General features: G+C 36.4%; 1 protein-coding gene across 3 annotated transcripts in view; it reads right to left on the bottom strand.

The window, feature by feature from the left end:
• The window catches only part of LOC149775553 (carboxypeptidase D-like), a 128,921-nt gene extending 111,858 nt beyond the window's left edge, over positions 1–17,063 (bottom strand). For all 3 annotated transcript variants that reach the window (XM_089943232.1, XM_089943233.1, XM_089943234.1), the window contains exons 1-2: positions 16,182–17,063; positions 4,927–5,069 (exon numbers count right to left, since the gene is read on the bottom strand). In XM_089943232.1, the coding sequence (XP_089799358.1) occupies positions 4,927–5,069; positions 16,182–17,016 (978 nt within the window). In that variant the 5' untranslated portion in view covers positions 17,017–17,063. The remainder of the gene's footprint in view (positions 1–4,926; positions 5,070–16,181) is intronic.
• Positions 17,064–19,479: the final 2,416 nt, after the last annotated feature.

The raw sequence follows: 19,479 nt of genomic DNA, 5'->3' as shown, positions 1-19,479 counted from the left end.
ATATTTCAGAAAACTTGTTTTGGAAATTTGAAATCCCCTAGGTTCAGAATTTTTTAAGTCCCAGATATTATTTTATGTTTTAGTTTTAGAAATCTTTAGTGAAACCAACAAGCTTTTACATTGTCATCTAAAGTGAAGATCTTTATTTCAAATCCAACCCAGGAACAGTTAAACTCCTTGAAAAAGGATGAATTGCTTCAGCTCATCATAAAATAAGATTGTTCTGAGGTAAAGGCTGCTTTAACAAAGCAAGAAATACAAATTATTTTGGTCCAATATTTGGTGCAAAAGAATGTTTTGGATAAAAGTGCTTCGAGTTTGATTAGTAAGCATCCATCTAACTTACAAGTTACGGAATTGAAATTAAAATACAAGAATGAAGCTAGAACTTCAAGAAAGACGGATGCAATGAGATTAGGAGCAAAGAGAGAGGAAAATACAGTGACAGAAAGAGGAAAGGGAAACAAATGCAAATTCAATTGGAGAAAGAGGATAAACAAATGCAAATGCAAAAAGAAAAGAAAGAAACAGACTTGCAGAGAGAAAGTGAAAAGGAAAAAAAAGGCATATCAATTAGATTAAAAGAGTTAGAGTTGTCAAGTGAAAAGCACATCCCCACTTTACACACAAATTCAAGTTTTGATGTTACTAAGAATATTAGTTTAGTACCCCTTTTAAAAGGAAAAGTAGTAGATAAATATTTTCTCCATTTCGAAAAAAATTGCTGAAAACTTTAAATGGCCAAGAGAGCATTGACTCTATTATTACGGAGTGCACATTTTGGCAAAGCCAGAGACATCTACACTTCCCAGTCAGTACAGCAAAGTGCTGATTATGATTTTGGTTAAAGAATGTATTTTAAAAGGTTATGAGTTAGTATCTGAGGCTTATCACCAAAAATTCAGGAACTATAAAAATGAAGCTGGAAAAACTCATGTCGAATTTGCAAGAGAAAAAGAGCAGTAATTTAATAGGTGGTGCTCAACCAAGAAAGTTGATCAAGATTATGAAAATCTCAGATAACTCATATTAGTTGAAGAGTTCAAGAACTGTGTCCATAGTAACATTAAGACTTATTTTGATGAACGTAAGGTCAAAACTTAAGAAAATGCTGCTTGTACTGCAGATGAGTATTCCTTAGCTCGTAAAGTTTCTTTTGAAAGTAAGACTTCTACTCAGCAGTCATCTGGTAAAAAAAAATAATATTTCAGCCTAATATGAACCCTTCCAAATTTCAATCTGGCACAACTTTTAGAAGTTTCTGAAAAGATTGATCACAAGTCAGAAGCTCTTCCTATGTGTACCCATTACAAAAAAAAAGGACACATTATTTCTAGCTGCTACATACTGAAAGAAAAGCAACAGAATGAAGACAAACGTATTCCATATGCTCTTATTTCTAAGAGGTCAAGGTCACAGTCATGTATTGAAAGCAATACATTTGTTGGGTCAAATAAACCCCAGTCTGATTTTATTATGGAGAATTATGAACCATTCATGTCCAAGGGTTTTATATCACTCTTGGGTGATTTGACCAATCCTATCCTTTTAAAAATTTTAAGGGACACAGGAACTGCTCTGAGTCTTTTATTATCAGGTACTTTGCCTTTTCCTGAGAAGACTTCTTCTAATGAGTGTTCTTAATCAGGGAGTAGAGTGCATCTTTGTTACTGTTCCTCTCTATTGTTTAAATTTGTCATCAGACTTATTTGTAGGACCTGTGACAGTCTGAACAGTGTTGACTTTACCCATCGAAGTTATTCATTTATATCTAACCTAGCTGGAGATAAGTTTGTGGTTAATCCACTGACAAGCCTTGTTTGGATCAGAAAGTCGATCCTATTGAAAAATAAATCCCCGATTTATACCCAGCTATGGCAAAGAAAGATTTTGAGAATGATGTTGATAAGGAAAGAATTCATTTAGCTGACACATGTATTAGTCAGGCTGTTGATGAGGTCACATTTACTCCTTGTTTGGATCAATCAATGGGTATTGATCACAGTGTTCCTCTTTTAACTATTCATTCTCTTTATTCAAATCAGGCTAACAAATGACAATCACTAGTTCTTGAACAGGAAAACAATCCTGAGATCCCTTTTAGTTTCAAAGGGCCATTAGTGAAACTGAAGCCACAGAAGCACCTGTTTGTTATTCTATTAAACGTGGGGTTCTTATGAGAAAATGGTGACCACCTGAGGTACCTGCTGGTGACAAGCTGTCAGTGAACTATCAAACTGCAATTCCAAAATCATACAGACAGGATTTTTTTCTTGTTGTTGTGGGGTTTAACACCACTTTTCAGCACACGATAGGCTATACATGGTGGCCAGTATTAATGGTGGAGGAAGAATCCAGGAAAACCCCAGAAAGAACCACCAACCCACGAGAAGCTACTGGCAAGCTTTCTCACATACCCACATTGGCCGAATCCGAGACTCGAACCCATGCAGACAGAGGTGAGATGGCAGTGATTAGTAATGGAGAGCGCTTTAGACCACTTGGCCACTCTGGGCCCCCATACAGACAAGAAATTCTTAGTCTGGCCCATGAAACTCCTTTGGCTGGTCATTTAGGGATCAAAAAGACTTATCACAAGATCTTTGAATCGCTTTTGTTGGCAAAAAATTAAAAGTGATGTTTCTAAATACTGCAGATCTTGTCAAATGGTACAGAAACCCATTCAGAAGATACCTAAGGCTCATCTGCAACCTATTCCTGCATTTGACGAACCATTCAGCAGAATAATGGTAGACTGTGTCAGTCCCTTACCTAAGACCAAGCCTGGCAACCAATACTGGTTGACCATACGGTGTGCGTCTACAAGATTCCCTGAGGCAATTCCTTTGAGGAATATTAAAACTTAAACAATACCAAAAGCTTTGATAAAGTTTTTTTTACTTAATTGTGCCTTCCCAAATCTGTCCAATCTGATCAAGGGTCATATTTTATGTCTGGGATTTTCCAGCAAGTTATGTATGAATTAGGCATCTAACAATTCAAATCTTCTGCCTATCACCCTTTAAGAGCAATGGGCTTCAGACAGATTTCATCAAACTTTGAAAAATATGATTTGGTCATATTGTTTTGAAATGGGAAAAGACTGGGATGAAGGTGTTTATTTACTATTGTTTGCCCTTAGGGAATCAGTTCAAGAATCTGTAGGATTCAGACCTTCAAACTAGTTTTTGAACATATTTTGCATGGACCACTGAATTTGTTAAAAGAAAAACTCTTTCTAAAGAAAATACAGAAATTAATCTTCAAGATAATGTTTCCAATTTTAAATACAAGTTGTAAAAAAATGGCTTGTGAGGTGGAAAGAACCAATCTGCACTCTACTCAGTCAAAAATGAAATTGAGGTATGATAAAAATACAAAGGAAAGGGTTTTCAGCCTGGTGATCGAGTTCTGGATCTCTTGCTTGTACAACAAAATCCTCTTGAGGCTAAGCATTATGGTCCAGACACAGTTGAAAAGTAAGTAAATGATTCAAATTACATCATTAATGCTCTTGATAGGCGAAACAAAAACAACTTTGCCATATAAACATGTTAAAGGAGTATATTTATAGAGATAGCCAGGTTAACCATGCAATTAATTTAGTTGTACCTGTTCCACATCGTGTGGATTTAAGCAATGGAATGCAATAAGACTGTATTGACTTTGGGGTAACAAATCTTTGAACGCAGAAATCATGAATAATCTGTAACAGAAACCTTCACATTTCCAGCAACAAAAATAGAATGAACTAAAATACTTGAATATGAGCACTTATTTCTAGATGTTCCTACAAGAACAAATAAAATCTACCATGATGATGAAATTGTGAATTCCATATATAACATGTATGGGTAAAAAAGCTATTGAATAATTATAATAATAACAGTGCAACTGCAGTAATATAAGAAAATCTGATGAGTAACCAGCTTTTTAAAGCTGTAAATTACTGGGCAATCAGAAAATTAGTAAATTACTGGGAAATCAGAAATTAGTAAATTAATAGGCAATCAGAAAATTAGTAAATTAATGGGCAATCAAAACTTTAGTAAATTACTGGGCAATAATCTTTTTTAGTAAATTACCAGGCAATCAGAAAATTAATAAATTACTGGGAAATCAGAAAATTAGTAAAATACTGGGCAATCAGAAAATAAGTAAATTACTGGGCAATCAGAAAAGTAGTAAATTGATGGGCAATCAGAAAAACCTGCTCAGTAACCAGTATTTCACAGTGGGTTGCCCTGGGACAACCATGAATTTTAAAAAATTGTTCCAACGTATGTAAAAATAGTTATAAAGTATCTGTCAGGAAGTTTTATTTTTTATTTCATTTTGCTTCAATAAAAGCAGATACAAGCATCAGTGATGATGTAATCAGAGCAAGGGCACCTGTTAAAACTATTGTCTGTTATGCCTTGTAAGCAATGCAAAATTGTCTGTAGGTGTAAAGAATATGATCCCAGTGTCACATGCAAAAGGCCTTTCAAGTAACGAAATTTAGCAGCAGCCTTAAATTCAAACAGATTTCAATCCATTCAAGAAATGTATTCATGTTTTTGTTTTTGTTTATTTTTTATTGTTTTGCATTTAAACCCTCTCTTGCCTCAGGTTATCCTGAGTGGGCTATCTCAGGTCTTAATCTTTCATTAAAAGAATGTTCTGAAAAATTCAGCAACTTTACAGACATCTGCTTGAGACCTTGATCATGAAAAAATGCTGTTGCCAGCATGCCATCAATAAATGGGTGAGAAGAATCACTTTTGTAGGAGTCTGCAAGAAGAGGAGAAATAAATCCCAGTCTAATGATAATAGCTAATAGTAACTGAACCCATCAACACAGATTTCCGTGCCTTGAAGTCACTCTCAATATAGACTGTATTAGTCTACTCAACTACTAACTCAGGCCACCTAAAAATTCATTACCTGTTCCATGTAGGCCAATAGAGCTTCCTTATTGTTCTCCCATTCCTCTGGCAGATGAGAAGCTGGAGGATATTTACAGCAGGACAGCTCCAATGTTATCTCAAAACAGTTACTGTGTAGATAGTTGTAGTCCTCCATCCCTCCTGAAATACACAGTTACATCAAACTTCTGTTACTGCAGTCATTAAAGAAAGAACATACTCAATATAGAATTACAAATCATATGTGGAGTTGCTGACAGTGTTCATTCTGATCAGTAAGTTCTGCTATAAATGGTCACAAACTGAAAGTGTTCAAATGCCTGACATCTGCTCAACAGACAAATGCAAGTTCAATGGACAAGAAGACTGGGCCTGTTGGGTGCTTTCTGTTGAAACTAGAAAAACCAGAGTGAGGTCTAACCCAACTGGGGATGCGTGATCTATACCCTGCCCAACCCTGGGTACTATGAAAGTCTTGTCTGTCCACATAGCGGGAAATGGAAGAAGTTTCCATATTAGGTTCAGTCCAATCCCAATGGGAAGTGTTATTGTGCTTGATCCTGGAACAGGATTTCCATGACCTCTTATATTTGGAAAGAGGAAGGGGTGGGGGCACTAAAAGCCATCCAGCTTATCACTTTCATGACAGAGGCTGTCTTCTTTTAAAAAGATGCACTATCTAAGAAGAGTTCTACTCTTCCCTTTTTTCTTCAGGGGAGTGCACAAGATCGTCTGGGAAATAACTATTACTACCTCATTGGTAGTAGCAGTATTTCTCTAACTGATCCAGAGACATCTGTATATACAAGTTCTGAAAACAAGAAACTTTTGTATGGAAAAACAAATCATGGATGAAATATACAAGCAAGGGTTGCATCAGCCACCTGTTACTCTTTACTACTAATCTGTACTGAAAAACAAGAATGTCAGGGGGACTAGGGTCTAAGGGACTCGTCTTTAACGATAATTGATATGTCACCTCTGTCCATGTGGATTTGCTATTTCAGCTTGGCCAGTGAGGTTATGTGAGGAAGTTTGCCAGTAGCTCCCCATGGCTAAGTGGTTCTTCAAGGCTTTTCATGGGTTTCTTCATCCACCAGATGCACTGGCCATGTACAGTTTATAGCCTATCATGTGCTGAAAAAGGCATTCAACTTATAAAACCACAAACAACAAGGATGCCATTGTTTATTATGTTTTAATCCACTTATGAATTATAAACATACGAATATCATGGCTGAGTTATAGAAAAATTATAAAACTGAAACAGGAATCTTGACTAAAGTAAAAGCCAACTATTAGGAAATTTCATGTTGCAATCATGCAATTGCATTAATAACAACAATAACAATAATATTGGGACCCCCATCAATTGCCAATGCAACTGTAAAAACCACAAATGGATAATTTTCTGAAGATCCATAAGATCATTACATATTCTTACCGCAATGTCACATCCTTATATAGTAGGAAGGAGGGTAGGTGGCCCATCGTATGATCACACACAAATTAACAAATCAATGTTATATTAATAAACAATAATTTTGAATAGATACAGACAGTGGATAATTTCTCTACAGTACCTTTCATTAATTTAATTGGATTTACTCGCTGCATTAATTTTAAAAAGTACATCGTTCGTGAGGATCTGGTTTCAGTAAACACTACAATAAAGCCATAAAAAACACTGTTAATTACCCATACTGGCTTTGTTCTGATTTATGCATTCTGACTGGCTAATAATTAGGTGGCTTAGCCCAGTTTGCAGTCAGGTGGCAACAGAAGCTGATCGAATGTTCATAAAACAATTAGCAATGACCAACAGCTGGTGTGATACAGGATGTAAATAAATAAATGGAGAGGGGTAAAATCAAGCATTCAGTGCACCCAGAAGGTACAAATGACCACATAAAGGCAGATGACATGATTAGGTTAGAAGTTCACATCCGTTAGTCTCGAGAGATGATGGAAGTGTGTACATGAGAGATATCCTGGTTGGTGGTTGTGCAGTGTCTGCTGTGGCTATATAGTCCAACACGGGAGTGGCAGTCCTTGATGCACTTGAAGGCTGAGTCTGGTATGGGTTGGAGCTGCTGCTTCTTCCTCTGAGATCGCTTTTCATCAGCTAGCAAGCATAACTTGTCCTTGCCGGCTTTCAGACCAGTGATCAGAACATGTTGCCAGCTTGACCTGTCTAGAGCAAGCTCTTCCCTAGTGTTGACGTCAATGTCAAGGGCTTTAATGTTGTGCTTGCCGGCATCCTTGAAGCAGAGATGTGGCCATCTGATTGACCTTTGGCTGAGGCAAATTTTGAATAAAGAAAGACTTTGGGGATCTGTCCATCATCCATCCAACATACACGGCCCAGCCATCTGATGCGACATTGGTGGAGGAGTGTGACCATGCTGGTAATCTTGGCATGTTCAAACATCTTGTTGTTTGTTATTTGATCACTCCAGGTGATCTCAAATATGTATCAGAGGCATTGCATTTGAAAGACAGTCAGTTTTTTCTCTTGTGAGGTGTACAGGTCCAGGTTTCACTGGCGTACAGGAGAGTGCTTAGCATGCAGACATGGTACACTGAGATCTTAGTGTTCAGGGTCAATCCACTTATTGAGCTCAGGATCAAGCAAAAGGTTGTTGGTGATGGTAGAGTCGAGGTGGCTACCTCAAGTTCGTAGTTGTTGATGATGATGCTTGGGGGGTCCGTGTCCTGAGCCATCACATTTTTTTTAGGCTAATGGTCAACCCAAACCGATCACATGCGGTCCATCAGGTGCTGTAGCTCAGTTTCTGTGTGAGTGAGTAGAGCATCATCATCCGTAAAGAGCATGTCCCTGATGGTTGCTTCTCGCACTTTGCTGTTTGCCTTCAATTATGCCAGGTTGAACAGTCTGTCATATGATCATGTGTGCAGGGAGATTCATTCTGTGGACATCCTGAAGCAGGACAGTGAAGAAGATGATATGAATGACCACATAAAGGCAGATGACATGATGATGGCATGAGAATAAGTACTTGGAAGGTTTGTTTTGGTGAGAGATAAAACCTAATCCAGGGCTAGTGACCTGGAAAAGCTTACATGCCGGACTTCAAAAATGTATTCCAGGATATCTGGCTATTGGATTTGCTAAGCCCTGTAGTATCATTTAGAAAACTAAACCACTAAGTTCTGGTTTACATCAGGATCTGGAGAAAACTGAGCGCTTGTAATGAAATTAAACCAAATCAAAATTTAGCAGTCAAGGTCACACACAAATTCTGTTCTGGAAGTATACTACTATTCAAGGCAAAGAAATGCAGAAAATTAGTAAATTTAAAATAGTTTCCTATTTTCTTCAAAATTAAAAGTATAGCAGTTTTAACATCATGTCAAAATAATTGTGAAAAATTATGTTCCTGTGAAAGAAAGCAATTTTTTAAAATGAAGCTGCTTACCCTGGGAATGTGTCTGAAAACATTTCTTACCGCACTGGAGTTTTTGGTTTTTTTAAAAATAAGGATAAGAATCTGGTCAGTACATTTCAGACCTCAGATCAACATCGATGTCATAATCTGTTTATGTTACATAATCAAATCTTGTGATATGACTTGAATATTTTCATGTGTGTCTGTATTCAGTCCAACTGATTTTTGTCAGTATGTGAATATTCATTACAAATGTCATTGTAATAAGTATACATAATTATACTATTTTTTTGAATATCTCATTATCTGATTACTTTTACTGTCAAGTAATATTTCAAAGCTAATTAGATTAAGGCTTACACTACATGTACACTGGCTTATTTTCAGCATTAGCCCCGTGGATGGGGAGGCAAATGCCCAAAACCCTCCCAAATGATTGATAGTGCATCTACAGACTAGCTTTTGGGTCTGGAACTGCTGAGATGAAGGTGGGTAGCTTGTGATTCCTCCTCGTCACCAAGAGGTCAATCACTGGATGCCCCCGAAATGCTAAAATCTAAGTGAAGACCAAATGACGGTTGTTGTTGTTGTTGTTGTTATAGGGTTTAACGCCATTTTTCAGCACAAGATAGGCTATACATGGCGGCCAGTATTAATGGTGGAGGAAGAACCGGGAAAACCCCGGAAAGAACCACCGACCCACGAGAAGCTACCGGCAAGCTTTCTCACATATCCACATACCAAATGACGGAGAGACCATTCCGTTTGATGGGCGTGATTGAGTCTAGGCCAAGACACTGAGGGTGTAGGGAATGTGTCTGATTTGAGACATGATTTTGGTAATCCACAAAAAAAAACTGAAAATTTGAAAGGGGGGGGGGGGTGGGGTCTAAAAATGCATTTTACAATCATACAAAACTGCTCCTGGTGCCACTTATGATCATAATATATAAAAAAATAATCATTTGAAAAACTAACAAACTTACCTAAAAGTTTCAAATTGACTTGAATAAGTTCACAATATTTATTGTCACATGAATTTGTTCTCCAATACTACTGGTGCTTAAGTTATTTCATGTGCATGTCAGTGTTCACATCGTAATTAAGTCACAATAATTTCTAAAGTTTTGCAGCAAATATATTATACTTCTCTCTTTTCATAATAAATCTGAAAATAAACACCCAAGTACATCAACTATATACAAATAATCCCATACATTCACTTGCCTTTTTCTCAAATGGACACAACCTGTTGATAATATATTCCAGTCAAGCTTTTTTTGCGGCTTTGACAAAGATTTCTTTAGCCTTTTTTTTTGACTGACTTTTTGGGCTCAATGTGCAATCGTTTCTTTTCCTTTTCAATGAGAGCCTTTTTCATTTCAAGCTGGTGCTTGTACTGGGGACATGCAGTACGCATATTCTGACAGAGAGCTACATCTGTTCTCTCATGCAAGAAATCTTTCTACTTAAAGTAATTAACTGCACTTTTTCTAGATACCTTCTGAGCTTCAATTTTTCCGTATGCAGCTTCTTTAATAGGTGCTGTTCCATATGCTTCCAACCACAATTACTGCAGAGCTGAGGTCACACAATGCCAGTCCTCTACCATTCAGTTGTTTTATCAACTGACCAACTAAATTTCTGTCGAATTTTTGCTCCAGCCATTCTCATTTCCTTAAGTTTTGTAAAAACCTTTCTCTGAATGTCTCGTGTCATGCTCTCTCAAGAACTCCACACGCTTCATCTTTCCACTGTCTGCAGTGTAAGAGTTTACAGTGATGTCTAGCATTGGGGCATCATGCTGCAGACAATTGGCATGATGTCCCACCCAATCACATTATCCTGACACCAGGCTGATCAGTCCTAACACTGACCTCCTAATGCTGAGTGCCAAGCGAGGCAGCTGCTAGTACCATATTTGCAAGTCTTCTCAATTAGATCTATTGATTCTTTTAGAGCAGTGGTATTCGAAGTAGCTAGCTCAAGAAATAAATATCCTCGATGGTGGCTTAAACGCTTAACTTTAGTTCGTTCTATGGTCAGGTCTGAGTAAGATGTTAAAATGTGAAGGACTGCAAATTTGTGGATTTCAAAGAGTCCCATTGCACTCACTCTGTGTCAAGGTCCAATTGAGTCTACTTGCAATGCTAAAGAAGACATACAAGGTGGCAAGAAGACTCAGTTCCATTCCTAGTAACATGTCACTAGCTCTCACTTGTGGACAAGTGGTGAACATACAGAAGTAAGGTAGCTGGTAATATAGAAGATAGTTCTGCTACCACCAGTATTGGCCGCTCCAAAGGCCTGACTGGACAGACAGATTTCTCACTGAAATCTCCATCATAGAAAGTGTGTTGCCAATGGTGTGGTTAGATGGACAGAGTTGTCACAATGATCCTCGTTGGCTGAACAGATTCAACTGAAAGGTCCCCAAGTTGGAATGGCTGGAATGATGGCAAGAGTATGGTTTCAATCTGCATTTGATCAAATGAATCCAGTCTGAACAGGGTGTGGTTGGCCCAGATGCTGGCAATATCTATGAAGGTCCAGCAACCACCGATACCGGCCTGACTGAATGGACATATTTCTCATTGAAATCTCCAGTATAGTAATGATAAAATGCTGGCAATGTGGCTAGATGGATGGATCTATGCTGGACTGCCAGTGTTGGCTGGATGGTTTGTAATGTAGGGAAGGCCAGTGACATTAAGGCAGATCCAACTGATCTGGCATGAACCCCATGCACCTGGACCTACAGGCCAGGAGGCCATGCTTGCACATGTGAGGGGTACTTAATGCTTCATGGGCTGCCTAAAATTGGGTAATACTCTCCAATGAACCAGTGTTGCCAACAATGAACCATAGGTTGTCTTCCTTGATTTATTGTCTTTCCTTCCCTTCAATGCCAAAAGGACAATCACTCTGAATGTGCGTTTCATGTGTTTAGTAAACATTCCTCCTGAAATGACACAGGATGAGAAAACAAAGCATAGATTAGCAAATTAGTATGTAATTCTAACAAAATAGCCTGAAATCAATCGAATAAACTAAGCATAATTATCAAGCAGCTCTTCAGAATTTCATTAATAACAGCTCAGTAATAGATGATGTAAGCAAATAAAGTCAGAGGTAAGCTAACACATAATGACCATGCATAAGGTCAATGATAGCGTGGTGGGACATTGGTCTTGAAAGACAAGTTCTTAAAAGTTGATAAAATCACTCAATAATTGGCAGAAATTGTAACATAATGCAAACTACCTGCAGTATAGTTATAAAACCACATAATAAATCCAAAATGAAGGCTGGAAAGGCCCACATGAACACAAAAATGATTGGATTGTCAGAGGAGGAATTGTACAATGTGAAGTCTATAAAAAGCAAAGCTAAGAAACTGGCGACATTTGGTCGTATGAAAAAGAGGCAATGGGCAAGATTTATTGTGCATTGTTTATTGCTATAGACAGGGAAAGATGAATTTTTGTCCTTTAGTAGGGCTGGATTCATGAGGTAGCAGGCTAAAATTCCTCATGTAATGTGAATGGGAAACATATTCGATTGAGAAATATAGGGATATGTAGTGGTGTGCCATTGTCCTAATTTTAGGTAAAAATGTTTTTAAAATTAAAGTTTTTAAATGATAGGAAAATCTTGACCCTGACCCTCTCTAATGGACCTCTAGGGTCAGAGTCAAGGACAATGTCTCTTGTGTGATGTTACCCAAAATGCAATATAATTAAAATGAATTTCTACTAAGTAGTTTAGAAGGAGTAGTGTTAATGGACAGTTGTATGGATTTATGATATCTCCATAAGCCCCAGTAGGGTATGAGGATAATAACAGATGTTTCAAAGAAATAGCATATATGTAGATTTATAGCACACATGAAATGACTGACAAAGGCAGAGCTGCCAACCCTCCCGACTTGCAAATAGTGAAAAATGGGATAAAAATTCGTGAATTTTGAACGAAATTAATGAAAAATTATATCACGACACTAACTACACCCACTTTGATGGTCAGTACTGCATTATACGAATATCCCAAAATAAAAATAAAACATTTTATTTACAGTGATTACATGTACTACTTTATTTGCAGCCAAATTTACTGATATACACAAACTTCATGCTATTTGTCATGATATGATGCTGTGGCAGTCTTAACTTCCTCAATCAGGCCATGGTAAATTGGTTTTCAAAATGGGTTCAGGCTTCTTGCCTGCTGTTTAATCTTCGTGACTAAAATTGTTGCAAATTTTCAGCACCTAAGGAGGTGCTAAAGTTTGTCTTATTTTTCCTGACAATAAGAAATAATCTTTAACTATCACTGTTTTTGATCTCCGACTAAGAAAGACAGGTTATGTTTAACAAGAATGTTCACGCACAATGCTTCAGCACTGGTTGCATGCAGGACTTGAGTAGGTGGCTTAAAGTACTCCAAAACTGAAATCTGCTGGGGGTGCTATTGTAGTGTGCCTTTTCACATCGTTCTGCCACATGCCCACAAGGGTTTGTAACATTGCCCACAATTTATCTGTCATACATGTAATATATAATATTATTACATGGTACATGTATGACAGGTAAATTGTAAGCAACAATACCAGCCCTTGTACACATTCCCAATTGTAAAATTTGCGGTACACTATTGTGCAAAAACCATAATGTTCATCGATGTTTGATGGCTGAATGTTAGGCCAAATTTTGCTGTAGTCCAATCTATACTTCACTTTTCGGGGAATGCAGATCTTTTTTCCTTGGAGATGAAAACATTTTAACTGCAGTGTAGCTTAATTACGAAATGTCGATCAGTGAACGATAAGTGGTGTTGGCACATGAGCAGAAAGCCCAACCAAATTATGAAATATGCAAATCTTTCAATCTAAAAAATTCAATACTCGAAAAAGCTGTCTTCATGTAGTTTCCCAACCTCTTTATGCTTTTTGCTGCCAATGTGCAAAAAGCTTGATGTATATCAGTATTTGATGGCAGAATGCATGGCCAATTTTTTGAATATTCCAAATGAAACTTCACCTTCTGTGCAATACATTTCTTTTTTTTTGGTGGTGAAGACATTTTCAAGATGCTATGCGGAACGGTAACTCAAATCAGTGTTGGCGATGCATACTTGTAGACAAATTCTGGTTAGGCCCTGGTTTCTTTCAAAAGCTTTTGTAAAACTACTCACATATATATATATATATATATATATATATATATATATATATATATATATATATATATATATAAATGTATACATATTACATTACGCTAAAATGATTGCTAGCGGTCCAAGTGTACAAATCGGCTATAGTTCTACAAATATTACGACTAGGAGAACCAGACCATTTTGGCAACTGCCAATATCTTGACTAGCACTTAATGGGAAAATTTAAAATAATTGAGAATTGGGAATTCATGATTTTTTTGCATGTAGCATGAATCGCTGTAGAAAGTTGTGAAATGCACGCTAAAATTGTGAGGGTTGGCAGCTCTGCAGATACATAGCAAATAAATGTGGGTTTTTATTGCACTTGAACAAAACAACAAAGATACAGCATATGTACATTCACTATATATATATATGTGTGTGTGTGTGTGTGTGTGTCTTTATTTTGTTTAACAGGTGATTTCATATATTACCATATATTACTATTTTAATATAAAAAACACTGAAGTACCAATTCAATGTCTTTCATTTCTGTATGAAGTTTGGCACATGATAGATGTTTCTGAATCACCTGTCCTGTCAATGGAATAAATGTTGATGGTCTAATCCTCCAAAGCTTATATGGAGTTAAAATCAAATTTTTTGTCACCAAAGATTACGTATAGTATGATTCTACTTATTATGTACAGTGTTCTCTAATCATTATGTACAGTAATATTTTAATCATTGTACACAGTGATTCTAATCATTGTGCCCATGTGATTCTAAAGATTATGTACATTATTATTATAATCAACGTCAAGTGTTATTCTAATTATGTGCATTATGATCCTAATCACTGTGTACAGTTTTACTCTATTCACTGTATAATGTGATACCAATTATTATGACCATGATCCTAATCACTGTGTACAGTGTTACTCTATTCATCCATTACCAATATGGCCTCTGGACCATGATATGCTGACAGGACCATTGTATTAATTACCATATTCCAAACTAGGGACAACTCAAGCAAAACACTTACAGAGGGTCTGTCATCCCAGGTAAAGTTGCCTGAAGTGAAGTTCATATGACCTTGTCTTGATTTCATAGTATTCCCCCACCCCTTTTAAGGAAGGTGAAAAGTTAATGCCAGTGCTAACTGATAATCATAAATACCAAAAATTACACAAATGGAATCACCACGTAAAATTCGCAAATGATCATCGGAAAAAAAACTGAGTTAAAAATAATAAAACTTGTGTACTTCAGTCTGAAGCACATTGGTGGATGTTCACATGTCTGTTACTAATAAAATAATGCTCATTATCGAATAGCGCTTTAAAAAGACAAATGAACAGTTCAAATCTGCACTGGAAACAGATGCAGATCTGTTATGGGAACCAAGAATTGAGATTCCTACAACTATGTTATACTACAACTATGATGAAGCAAAATAAGAGTGAAGAAAAAATATCTTTACAATATTAAATATAGTATTTCATTAGTAATTTAATCATCTGATATGAAAATATGCCAAATCTAGTATATAATCACTATTTTAACATAATGAAAGTTTGATCTTTCTGCATAAATTTCTCCCTTTTTTGCCAACTTTACCCTATTCATGCGGAAAGGCATTCATTGTATTAGTCATACATGTAAGACGTATCGCATTTTATTTATGTTTTAGTGCTACATCTTACTACCCAAATAACGGCCTTGTATAGCGTGTTCCGATGTTGGTTGACATAAGAACAAGTCATCAAAGTTTCAGGAATATCTCACACGCTGGACAGCCCATATGGACACTCTTGCACACATTGATATGTAATTAATATACTTACTGTGCTGTGTTTATCATGGTCAAATCAAAATCTGACACTAGCAAATGGACGCATTTTCAAGTTCTGCTGACATACATTTGAATTTGGTGAAATGCGATGGTAGTGAAATATGCCGAAGTATGTTCAAGCAGGTTCATGTGCAGGATATATTTCTTGAATGAAACAAAACATTGCTTACAATTCCAATAGGCACATTTGTATTCATTTCATTAAAGAATAGTATTTCAACTTAACGCGATTTCAGCATTCCCAGCTTTCATCGCTTTCCAGCCAACTGAACTGTAGGCCAACAAAACTTGAAAACAGGTCCCTTTCTTTGTGAGAATTTAAATTTATTAGAGAAAAGACATCCGAGTAAGTAAAGTCTGACTAAAACATCATGACTTTACTTTGTAGAAAACCATCGTTATTGGTTGCCAGTTGTGAGATATTCCTAAAAACGTAGTGCAATTAGTTAGGCAATAACAACCATACATAAATATCAGCATCAAGGTTTTACGTGTAGGACTATCATTGTACCAACTGCAGTCCAGCATGGGTTCTAAAAAAATACTCGCAGAGATATTCAGATATTCAACTGAAAAAGCTTCTTAAGTACTTCCATAACGGGGGATATATATATACATACATATATACACAAATATATGCAATAAAACTGACAACAAACAGTGCGAAACAAGTATCTAACTAGTCTTAATGATTTCAATTCTTTAATGAGGTAAAAACAAAACAAAGACAAGACAAACAAATAAAACAGAAAAACGGTTGTTTGCAAAACTATACATGGCTGTTTCTACAGGAATGTTATTTACCATATGATTTGTATACTTTATATACCTCCTAAATGATCCAAAACTCACCTGGTACATCATACCAGTGGGCACCATTAGTTATACCCCCTGGAAAGTTATCATCACAATTTATCCCTGTGTGCATGGTTTTATGGTTATTAGAATAAACATGTGCCAGGTGTTGGAAAACTGCATCATCTGGTGTTATACTGTTAACTTTAACACTATGGGATGCAGAGTCATCAAATGGATAGCTGGCTACAACACTGCCACCATGAAGATTTGCTGATAATACAAATTTATTTTTCTCAATCCAGTTGATTAAAGCCTTTGTTTCTGGTTGTAAATTGTGCGTCTCTTTGACAAACTGATCAGGAAAGTCTCTGTTTAGGTCAACATTATTCGCATTACCTCTCCCTTTGTCACCATTGCAATCTCCTTCATCAGATTTCTCAAAACCATCAGGGTTCATTGTCGGCATGATATATATATCAACGTTGTCGACCAGATTTGTTACCCTATGATCAAGTGCATGGTTCTCTAGTAAATACTGAATTAAATAGATTAGAATTTCTCTGCCAACCACCTCGTTTCCGTGCATGTTTCCAACGTATTTTAACATGGGTTCTTCTGGCTCAGTCTCGTTTACTCTATCAGTTATTCGTATGGCCCATAGGTCCCTACCTTCTACACTCTTTCCTACACTTAAAAGTTTCGAAATGTCGGGGTACGTTGCAGTAATGTTACGTAGAAATTCAGTCAACTCAGTATAACGATGGTAAGAAGACATGTCGATGTTGTTTGATCCAGGTGGTTGTGGCAGTGAAGTCGATACTTGAATATAAGAACACAAAAACACAATACACAACCTAATTGTGATGATACGAAGTGATTTGGGCCCCATTTTTGTTTTTGTCGTCAGAGTTCCGGCATGAAGTGCACAGACGGGAACAGTATAACATTTCTTTAGGAGCAATATTGTTTTTAGTAACCAGTCTGACAATTTGTTGTTGCTGTACTCGTAATGTCCTACACTCTCTAGGTCCACCAATGCAATGCGCGAATCATTCGCCAGGCACCCTGGAACTAATTTCACTTTTCTCTAACTTCTTAACGATTAACACCTACTCACTAAAACATCAGCAACATGCCTCAAAAGAGTATTTTAAAAACAGATTGTTGAGAGATTGGACAAACTACCCTAAGATAACTTAGGACTTGGTAAATCATGGATAAGTACAAATATTACGAATACAATGTACCTTGAAAGATAAAATATAAATATTTATTCCTTATTTGTCAACGCTTGCTTTAAAATCAGAGACTGGTCCTGACACTGACTACAGCATGGAAATGACATACATAATAAATTAAAGAAACTGGCCAGTTATGCAAAGAAGAATGCGCTGTATATAAACGGCTAATAAAGGTTCTGATATATGGACTGTGGCGAGGTCACAGGGTATATAACTTGCAGAACATACAGCATTAGGAACCGAACACCACCTCTTGTTGGTAAAATAACTCGAACAGATCTAATGATGAATGCATTTTTCCCCAGACCACAGTACCGATATGAAATGCTATTTTTTGTATCTTGCATCTCGCTCTCGCAATAAGTTTTACTTGCCTGTGGACAAAATCCTTGCAAAATTGAGCTTGTCCGATATTAAATAAAATTTATTGCATGGTGTATCTCTTTTTCAATTGTCTTGACTAACTCGTGAACACGTACCTTGTAAACATGCAAACTTGAGCTTGACCGAACCTAGTCCGAGTTTCCACTGACCCTTGCCAGCTCAATTTTGATATTTGGACATTTATATTGCGGAGCAGCAGAGAGGGTGAAAAGACCTTTTGCTGAAACTCATACGAAAAAAAAATATAAGGTCATTAACGCCAAACCAAAGCCTCTAACTTTACCGAGTGTTTCTCTAATTGGGTTAGTTTATTTTGTTACTTTATCTTTGTCGTTTGTGTTTTTGTAAATTTGTACGTGTGTTTTCGTTTACCCACTGGACGTTTCATTGAGGTCATACCCTCTCTGCTGCTATAATTAAATCATTATTGTATCAACCAAATGTTTTATCAAATCCTATACGATATCTTGTTCTTTGATCGTATAAATTTGTTGTAATAAATTCGTGCCGAGCAGATCGTGCTTTTGAGAATTTTTTAAAACATTTAATCATGTCCATATCCCCACTACACCAAGTATGATGCATATTTCTCAAAGTATGTGTATCAACTCCATTAAACACAACTAAAATATTACAATTATCTCTGATTACTTTAGGTATTTGTGTGTATCGTTGAGTAACATAAATCACATCTGTATTATTATGCCTTCCACGGGAAAATATTCTTGCTGGATTTGTTTGTTTGTCAAGTATACCATGATCATACATAAATAAATTATTCATAAATCCATCTAATTCATCTACGGACGGTGCTTCATCAATGTCTGTAATAAAATTAATAATATCATCGTCATCTTAATTTAATAACTTTGCATTTTCATTAAAATCTTTAAGTACATCGTAACATCTTTTATAATCAACTGACGGAGCTACTAAATATAACTTGTTCCACTTGAGACATCTCATGATCAAATTAAGTAATAACTGCGTTTTACCAGACCCAGATGGACCTATTATTATCATTCTGATAGAATTCTGTAATACTGAAATATGTTTTGCTGGCTCTTGTTTTCGTGTCGCTGTTGTAGAAATAGAATAAATAACATGAATCTATATTGTTTTCGATGTAGAGCATCCACCCCCACAAATGGATTAACAAAAATAATAAAAAAAATAAAAAGCGTGCACTTAAAGGTTAATGTGTAAAATGTGGCACAAATAAATATAAATTTATCTCCCTTGACAAGTTATGGAAAGTTGGTGGTGATATCGCTACTTCGTTAGAATAATTATCAGGAATTCCATGGGCTAAATACCCATGATAAAAACATCTTCCTGGATTTAATTATTGTGGTCCTGGAACCAGACTTGATATCCGATTTGACGAGTAAGATTAATCAAGAACTGGAGAGTATCCAAAATGCGATTGATAAAGCATGTCACGTTCATGATGTAGCTTGTAAAAATCCAGATTTACAACAACGACATTTTGAAGACGTGAAGTTAATTCATGCAATAAATTCCATGAAAAAAAAAAATCTTTCAGAGATTCATTAGCTAAATGGTTGATAAGATCTGCATTATTCGGAGAAGGTAATTAATCAACCGATCATTATAAAATAATGGAATTGATTTATCATAGCCCAAGAGGATATTGGAGGGGTAGAGCGGCGATTAGAAAACTTGCTGATGTAGCAAATGTTACACGTTCTGTTGCTGCTAATGGT

The sequence above is a fragment of the Sinohyriopsis cumingii genome, chromosome 19 (genome assembly GCF_028554795.1).
Source record: "Sinohyriopsis cumingii isolate HCF-2022 chromosome 19, ASM2855479v2, whole genome shotgun sequence".
In the NCBI taxonomy this organism is placed as follows: domain Eukaryota; kingdom Metazoa; phylum Mollusca; class Bivalvia; order Unionida; family Unionidae; genus Sinohyriopsis; species Sinohyriopsis cumingii.
This window is presented reverse-complemented; position numbering and strand designations above follow the sequence as displayed.